Source organism: Terrapene carolina, unplaced genomic scaffold, assembly GCF_002925995.2.
Source record: "Terrapene carolina triunguis isolate 2854851 unplaced genomic scaffold, T_m_triunguis-2.0 Scaffold58, whole genome shotgun sequence".
NCBI classification, from domain to species: Eukaryota; Metazoa; Chordata; order Testudines; family Emydidae; genus Terrapene; species Terrapene triunguis.
In genome coordinates, this window is record NW_020664409.1 from 58084216 (window position 1) to 58093406 (window position 9191).

Sequence of the window (9191 nt, forward strand, 5' to 3'; positions counted from 1 at the left end):
AACAAGTGAAAATAGGTCATTGTGAAAGTCACTCTGCCACCTTCACAATCAGCTTTTGCACTACAGTTGTCATCAATTACTTTATACTATAGTAGTACCTTTACTAGCTGTTTTCTGTCACTGACAGAAAGTCAACAATTCTACAAAAAAGACAACATACAGCTGTTCACAGTAACTTCATTTGACTAACTGAATACACAAGTTGTTTCAATTCCCATCAGACAGAATATGACAATCATTGGTTATCTGAGTACTTTGTAACAATAGATTACATAAAATTTATTTAAGATAGCAGAATTATGTAATTTTTTTTTCTTAACAAAAACGTTGTTCTGATTTTACGTAACAGCGGAGTGCTTTCGGATTCCTCTAATTCTCCATCCAATGTTCTGCATATACAAGTTCATGTATTTATATAAAGAGGTTGTGTGTAGGTATTTATTTGAGAGTACTCAATCTTGTTTCTGTTTCTTGCAACACTTACAAACTGCTTTTCCACCTGAAGTTGGGAGATTTTTCATTTACTGTTAAGGAAAAAAAAAGTAAAGTAAAACTGGCCAAGTTAGTCACTGAAAGCTATCATTGTTGGGTCTAAATATAACTGTTTTTTGCTATGGACAAGGAAAATATTAGCAAAATGAAGTAACTCAGGAAGCTTAATTCTAACCTCGGACACATGAAGTTGTCACACCACATATCTTAAAATCCATTTGTGCATGCACACTAGGAGATTTTATTTTAAAGCCACAATGCTGTCCACCTGAATACTGAAGGTTAAGGTTAGGTGTTTAGTTTACTGGAGATTGTTAAACATTCACAAATTGGCTAACTATAACAAAACCAGACTTCTAGGGATATAAACCATATTAAGAATGAATTTTAATGAATATAATTATAAAACTTAAGGAAAACATACTGGAACTTCTGAATATTAAGAATCTTTGGGCAACAGAGCATGTTGTTTTTTTAAAGTTTGTACCCAGTTTGAAAGTAAGTCATACTGTTAGGTTAACAGCACAAAGTAATTTTCTATCAAGGTTTTCAAAAAATGTCAGAAATTGTTTTGATCCATTCATGACATCTCTTTTTTTAAACTGTCAAATACTGACTTTGATGTAAGGGCCCTTAACAATACTTTCATCCAAATTAGGGAGAGAGCAGAGTTTATATATACACAAATTATAAAACACTACTGTACACACTCTTTAAAAAAAAAAAGATACAAATCAATAAAGGCAGTACAATTCTGAAATGAGGTTATAAAAAAGGTGTAGAACCACACTGCAGTCTCTAGAACTACATGGAGAGTTAGTGACTCCATTAGAAAGAACCATGTGCCAAATTACTGTTATAATTTTCATATAACAATGGAATAAAATATGCGATGCATATTCAGTGCTGCACATTAACAAGAGGTTTCTTTGGACAAATATTTTGTGAAAGTTAGAAGAAACTTTCATTTGACTGCAGCTACTGTTTTCTAAGAACAGACCAAAATTTGAAATACTGCAGCTCACACTGTATTAAAAAATGGCTTTGTACCAAAACAAAATCAAAGGTCAATGATCAGTGGTATGAATATACAAGGACTTGTATAGTACTCATTCAGGACTAATAATATGTATTTTTCTTAATATAAATCCTTAAGCTGAACTGAAATATTGACAAAGGTATTGTTCTGTCATGTGTATCACAAATCTAAGCTCTAATTAGTACTTACAAATTTAATATTTGCACCACAAAGTGTACAAATCAGCAAGCAAAAAACCACAGTTCTTATATTTTCAACTTTGCTGCCCCCCATCAACCTCCCACAAGAATACTCAATATGGATAAAGGACTTGAAAACATCTTTTTCATTCTTCCAAGGAAGGTGGAACATGTAAATTAATTCTATATGCATCAAAAGTAACACGTTGAAGAAAAGTCACAAGAATTATTCTAGCCAGCATTTGGTACAACCCATAATCGTTAAGGCTGCCAATTTCAGATGCTCATTTCTTTCTGAAGCATAGACTTTTTTGACTGAAGCTCAGTGTCCTTGGTTGCTTATCAAAAGGTGAATTTTTATTGTTTCAAGAAGTGTGAAAAAATTCTTACATGGGAAAAAAATTGGCGCTAACAACTTTTGACTGTTTGAAAGGTACACACTGAGCATGCACAACAGGACATATTAAATTGACAGATGTACATTTAAGGTGATTTATTGTGCATATGTGCACAGCTTATTAATGGGCAAGTTGTGGCTCCTCCTAGGAGGGGCAAGGGAGGCCTCTACTCATCTATTCACAAGGCCCAGAAAATAGCCTGTTAATTGTGCTACCTCAGATGAGGCTTTGGGGGTGGGGAAGGGAGGGACTTGTTAGTATGGTCAACAGCACGTAAGGCCCACAGGGGTCTTACTCAGCCAAGTTTGTGAAGTGGCCAGGACCTATCCTCACTGTGCTTGCTAGTGTCCAGCAGTGGATAGGAGAACACATGCTACACCATTTAAAAGGTGTAGTGAGCTCAAGGGATCATAATGATGCCCTACTGCATTCTGGTTGCATCGCTCTTATGCACAAAATATGGTTCATAGTACTACCTCCTCAGCCTCTACAGTTATGGCACCAAAGCAATGATTGTGCTTGAAGACATGATTTAGACGTAAGTGCTTCCTTTTTAAAAATTCTATCTTCAGATGTTTTAACTTAAAATGATACCAAACCCATTTCTTCAAACTTTATTTATCACTTAACCCCCCCTCCCCCAAATTTGAAGAAAATTGGGCTAAATGCTTTTATTTAAAACTCAGCAAGCCCTGACAGCTTATTCACTTGTACACATTTATATTTTTATATACTGGTACATATACTTGTTAGCCTTTCGCTAATGCCTGTTAAGGTTTTCAAGTGCCTAGTTTTCTAAAGACATTGATAACCATTACTTGGCCTTTTCTTAAGGGGTCTCATTACAGAACTGGAACATTTTCTTGACCATTTTTATTTTAAAATAACTTGAAAGTAAAATGCAAAAAACCCTAAATTAATACAACATTAAGGTTGCAGTTAATTACTATAAAAGTCAGGAAATGTAAAAGATAAGCTTACACAATTTTTAACTTTGCCCCTCAATAACAAATGCCTAAAAAAGTCATTAGTTATGTAATCACAGCTGATCTAAACTTTTAGAAAAACATTATAAAACGTATCTGAGAAACTGCAGGTGATGACAAATACTATTGTAATGAGTATATTCTTTAATTCTGATCTCTTGAATATATGCATTACAATAGTATTTATTGTCACAGACAGTTTCTCAAACATATTATATGATCTTTACCAGAACTTTATATATCCTTAATGTTAAATCACCTTAGTTTTTAAGGTAATTCTACTTTAAATTGTCTGAGTGACTACCAATACTACAAAAATTGTGTGAAAAACTATCAATGTGTGAGTGCCGGGAAATAATTTAACAAAATACTGTAAGAAATAATTTATAAAAGAAAAAAAAAACTTACACACTTTTCCTTCTTTTTCTAACTTCCTTAAGTGAAGGGTAAGGTTATTTTCTGCTGCTTTAAGTAAATTTTCAGGAATTTCCTAAATAGAAATACAATGAATATATAATCATGCATATCTGCCAATATTTTTTTCATTTTTGTTTTTATTTTCCTCAATACACAAAAGGGAACTCTTCTATGTTCAACTACCCACCAACAGTGGCAAAGAATTGAAATAAGTCATACCACTTAAATCTCCAGTTTAAATAATATTTTTTTCCCATTCTTTGCATTATGTCCTAATTCAGGATAGCACATGTTTAGGATAGCCCAAATTTAACAATGTATTACAAATAAACCATTTCTAATTTTAGTATTTGGCCAAATACGAAGCTCAACATAAGAACGGCCATACTGGATCAGACCAAAGGTCCATCTAGCCCAGTACCCTGTCTTCTGACAGTGGCCAATGCCAGGTGCCCCACAGGGAATGAACAGAACAGGTAATCATCAAGTGATCCATCCCCTGTCGCCCATTCCCAGCTTCTGGTAAACAGGGGCTAGGGACATCATCCCCGCCTATCCTGGCTAATAGCCATTGATGAACCTATCCTCCATGAACTTATCTAGTTCTTTTTTGAATCCTGTTATAGTCTTGGCCTTCACAACATCCTCTGGCAAGGAGTTCCACAGGTTGACTGTGCATAGTGTGAAAAATACTTCCTTTTGTTTGTTTTAAATCTGCTGCCTATTAATTTCATTTGGTGACCCCTAGTTCTTGTGTTATGAGGCGTAAATAACACTTCCGTATTTACTTTCTCCACATGTGTCATGATTTTATAGACCTCTATCATATCCCCCCTTAGTCGTCTCTTTTCCAAGCTGAAAAGTCCCAGTCTTATTAATCTCTCCTTATATGGAAGCTGTTCCATACCCCTACTCATTTTTGTTGCCTTTTCCTGAATCTTTTCCAACTCCAATATATCTTTTTTGAGATGGGGTGCCCACATCTGCATGCAGTATTCAAGATGTGGGTGTACCATGGATTTATATAGAGGCAATATGACAGTGGGCAGTTGTACATCAAATTCCCTTTCCATTTCTCAAGGTTTTTCCTACAGGTGCCAGCATTTCTTAAAATTTGAGGGGAATTTTCCAAATATGCTATGGATCTGGCAGTTAGAGATCTTCTGGGATCTAAATGGTTGTCTTGGTAAATTGTCAGTTATTTTAAAAATAAATATCAGAGTTGCAAAACAATTATCTCCATATTAAAAATGTAGTGCCATTGTAAAAATTATTATAAATTAGTGACTGGAGAACCTCAGAATGTTTGTGATTCTGATAAGCATCACAACTTCTGGATGCTTACCTGAAGTAATGGAGCTTCTCCTTGAAACCATCTCTCCTCACATAACTGTTCCTCCCACAACAGGCTCTCCCACCACAGCCTATTCCTGTCTTCAAAGCAGGGGCAGGGGGAGATTTAAAAATTCAGAGTTTATTACCCAGGCCTGTCCCCATACCTATCTGAAATTACATGGGGGACCCACTTCTCCCAAATTTTCTACCCGTTGGTGTCATTATCCCCCACCCCCCCCAGTTCCCCATCTCCTCTGATTAATCCCCCCTGCCACTTACCTCAATGTGTGGGGGAGGGGACTACTGGCTCCCTTCCCTGGCTCTGAGCTGATTTCCACTCTACACAAAAATTATCATCATCAGCCTAGAGTAGCTGCTCAGACAGACAACAGGTAGCAGTCTCTCCTTGATCTGTATGGGAGGCTAGCATTACGGAAAAATCCCTCCTAGGCTGCAGTAGTTCCCAGTCTCCAGGACACAGACTGGAACTTCAAACACCTGAGATGCGTTTGCAAAACCCTTTGTAAACCTGTCCAGGATGTTTACAGCCCATGTCAGATTAGGATGGTTGACAGCTATCTTTTGCCCTCCCAGCATCTTGCACTTTTCCCTTCAGCCTAGCCCAGTGAATAAGTTTTTCCTGTAAGCAACATCATGAAAGAGTTCTCTATACTGCATGACCTACACTCTGAGAATTACCATAAAGAGAGGAAGGGTAAGCAGAAAGACTAATATCTTTAGGGCTCTGTCTGATGATCAATAAATAGGCTTTTGAGTGCACAGGCTGTTTATCTTTAAGTCACAGGATCCAGCTCCTGTTGCCCCATGGCAAGCTGTCAGAACACAGGGTTTCTAGCACAGTTTTTAGCCTGCACCTTCCTGAAGCCTGTGGGAGCTTGCAACTATAAGTTCTAAAATACTTTGCAGGAGACTCCAAACAACCCTGGACATAAATATATTTAGTTATTGTCTGACATTGTTCATTCTGATCTGACTATTTTATAACTACAAACTTTCTTGATCCTCATGAGAAACATGTGATTACTAAGCTTAAAAATAATTATGAAAGGTAGAAGTTAATAAAAATAATTTAAGCCCAGATCCAGTAAAGCACTTAAATCGCGAGACTACTTACATGCTTATAGACAGGTGTGAATTTTGCTACATTAGTCCTTTACCGCACATGACTAGAACAGAAAAAATGCCAAATGTGGCTCCGCTTAACTATGGAGCCTCCTAAAAGCCCACACACAAACACATACCATGTTGACTTTATTTAAGTGAAAATTAAGGTTGTGCTCTTCAGTTCAATGTAATAACGTTTTAACTATAATTACCTTGTATACAATCTTTAGAAGCTCCATTGATGTAAATGATTTTCCAGCATTCTCCTGCAAAACATTTAGGATTTGTTGTTCACGTGCATTTCGGTGAGAAATGTATCCTTGAATTTTAGCACATGCATCATGTACTACTGGGCCATGTCCTAAATTCAAACACAATTACAAGAGTTTTTTTTTTTAAGATGAGAAACAGAATTTTTTAAACAACTTATTTAATAATTTGCTCACAAATATCCTCTCACTTTGGTAAAAAGCTCTGATAAGCCTATAAATCCTATGGAAGCAGTAGCATCCCTGTACTTACCACCCTGCTAGTTAGGGTTGCCAATTTGGAAATACAGTGAAACCCCACTATACCGCAATGATTGGGGTCCAAAAATTTCATTCGCGATAAATGCGGGGTCGCGGTATAGCGGGGTTACCAAAATTTTACCATTTCAAGCCGGTCAGTTTCAAGCCGGTCAATTTCTCTTGGGCAGAGAGCAGGGGAGACGTGCAAGGGGCAGAGGAGGAGCAAGGAGCAGCTGGGGAGGAGAATGGCTCTTCCCGCCAAAAGAACAAGTGGGGGTAGAGGGGAAGAGGCAGTGGGGAAGGCACTTTCCTTTTTTTGTTTTTCTTCGGCGACGCTCCGGCCGCTTTTTCTCTTCATTTTTGGCGCGCCTCGGCAGTGCTCCGGCCGCTTTTTCTCTTCTTTTTTTGGCGCGCCTCGGCAGTGCTCCGGCCGCTTTTTCTTTTTGGTGTGCCTCGGCGGTGCTCCGGCCGCTTTTTCTCTCTTTTTTTTTTTTTTTTTGTTCTTCAGGGGTTCTGCGGCTGCATTTTTTTTTTTTGGCGCTTGGGGTGACGGGAGCCACCTTATGATCGCGTTATAGGCGTATTCGTGTTATCGTGGGGCGCATTATAGCGGGGTTTCCCTGTATTTAAAAAATGGACACTCCAGCAGGAGTGCTGGAACCTCCACTACCCTGCCTCTTCCCCACCCCTGCCCAGCATATTCTCCTTAAAGCCTCACCCCACCTCTTCCCCCTCACCCTGCGTCTTCCTCTGAGGTCCCACCCCCATCCACTCCTTATAGAGGCTGTAATACAGTAACTGTTCATTTTCAAAGTCTACAGTGGTGAAAAGTCACATTAAACATTCCAACACAAACCTTAGTTCTGAATCACAAAGATATAGTTATCAACAAACCTGTCATTTCAATTTGAAAAAGATTTAACACACTCCACCTCCACCGGGCTAGAGAGCCAATGTTTGGATATGAAAATGGAACCAAAATTTTGCAACGTTCAAGAAGGTTCACACATCCTGTATACCAGCTCATCTCCAGCAACCACGTACACTTATCTATCTATGATACTGGGCCAAAATTAAAAAACTTGGAACCAAATCTGGATATAAACTGCCCCAACTTTTGGGAGCACTCAGATTTATAGTTTGGGTTTGAGCTCTTTTCCATTTCAACACAAACACCCCATTAACAAATCTAATAAGTGACTTGCAAAACAATTACAAATACATTTCTAGATCTATTCCATACATGTATTTTAATGGAAGTATTTTAATATTTTAATAGTTTAGACCTTATGCAAACACTGGTTTGTATCACCCTAGATACCCAGATGCCTCCCATCATCATAGCACTAGAGTGCATCACAACCATGAAAGAATCTATTTTTGTAACACCCCTTTGAAATAGTATCATTATCCATATATTACAGATGAGAAATTTAGGCAGAAAGAGAAGTGACATTCTCAAGTCACACAGCGAGTTTGTGACAGAGGTAGGAATTGACCACAAATCCTATTTCAGAGGATTAACCACAAGGCCATTCTTCCTCCCTCATTTAATACTGTTAAGGAACTAAGACATTTGTCAACTTTTATTACTTAACAGGAGAACATATGGGGATATACCTATCTCATAGAACTGGAAGGGACCTTGAAAGGTCATTGAGTCCAGTCCCCTGCCTTCACTAGCAGGACCAAGTACTGATTTTGCCCCAGATCCCTAAGTGGTCCCCTCAAGGATTGAACTCACAACCCTGGGTTTAACAGGCCAGTGCTCAAAACCACTGAGCTATCCCCCCCCCACCATTCTGCTCTCCTCATGTGATACACAGAGAAAGAAAATTACACTTTCTTTATATTTTTCTTTATAAAACTGTGAAGCTCCACATAGGCTTTCTACATTACAGCAGAATAGTGGATGGTGTTCTCATACGGTATAAGGTGCTTAAATGTCATATTAGTGGTCTTGGTTACAATGAGAAGTTGGAATGATAGAATCTTTGTTCTGTATTTGGAGGGCTAGACTTGAGATCTTGATGGCAGTCGATATTGGAAAAATCTATGTTGTTAAGTGGGAGACTATCAGAATTTCTGAATATAAGTTGAGGCTGTCCAGGACTATATGGACATAATTAAGCTTGGTTTTTTAAATACAAAACGTGATACTATACATTTGTACATTTATTTAAGAGACTGCAAGAACTGTGAATGTATTAGTATATAACATTTTAGTAATAGTTAATTTTCATTATTGTAAATTCTTCATTTTAGGGAGTCTAAGTTCAAATATTCCTTGGAACATATTAACTTTAATTCTGTTTAGCTCCTTAAAATTAAGAAAGATTTGTCTGTTAATAATGGACATTTAATTTTTAAAGTACTCACATTACTTAGTAGGAAGATTGTATTAATGGAAAAGTGAGAGAGCCATCTGGTGGCCAATGTATCTTTCAGTTCCCAGGGAGACTTATAAAATACGAACAGTGGATAGGTTCTATTGTACATTCCATTCAAAAAATGTTAAATATAAAAAATTATATGGAAAAAATAAAAAACTCAGCCATATAAATAGATTCACAGGAGGCAAATGGTCATGTTGTTGCAATGAATGATGGCCTCCTCCTAGATCTAATTCGGAGTTCAGATGGAATAAGAGAAGCCTTTGGGGTAGTGTGTGTGTGTGTGTGTGTGTGTGTGTGTGTGTGTGTGTGTGTGTG

General features: G+C 37.5%; 1 protein-coding gene across 2 annotated transcripts in view; it reads right to left on the reverse strand.

Moving 5' to 3' along the window:
• Positions 1-258: 258 nt before the first annotated feature.
• The window catches only part of LACTB2 (lactamase beta 2), a 15972-nt gene continuing 7039 nt past the window's right edge, over positions 259-9191 (reverse strand). The window contains exons 5-8 of one of the 2 annotated variants that reach the window (XM_024197633.3): positions 6184-6332; positions 4857-4945; positions 3503-3584; positions 259-524 (exon numbers count right to left, since the gene is read on the reverse strand). In XM_024197633.3, the coding sequence (XP_024053401.2) occupies positions 3530-3584; positions 4857-4945; positions 6184-6332 (293 nt within the window). In that variant the 3' untranslated portion in view covers positions 259-524; positions 3503-3529. The remainder of the gene's footprint in view (positions 525-3502; positions 3585-4856; positions 4946-6183; positions 6333-9191) is intronic. The other variant, XM_024197634.3, reaches the window with a different exon arrangement.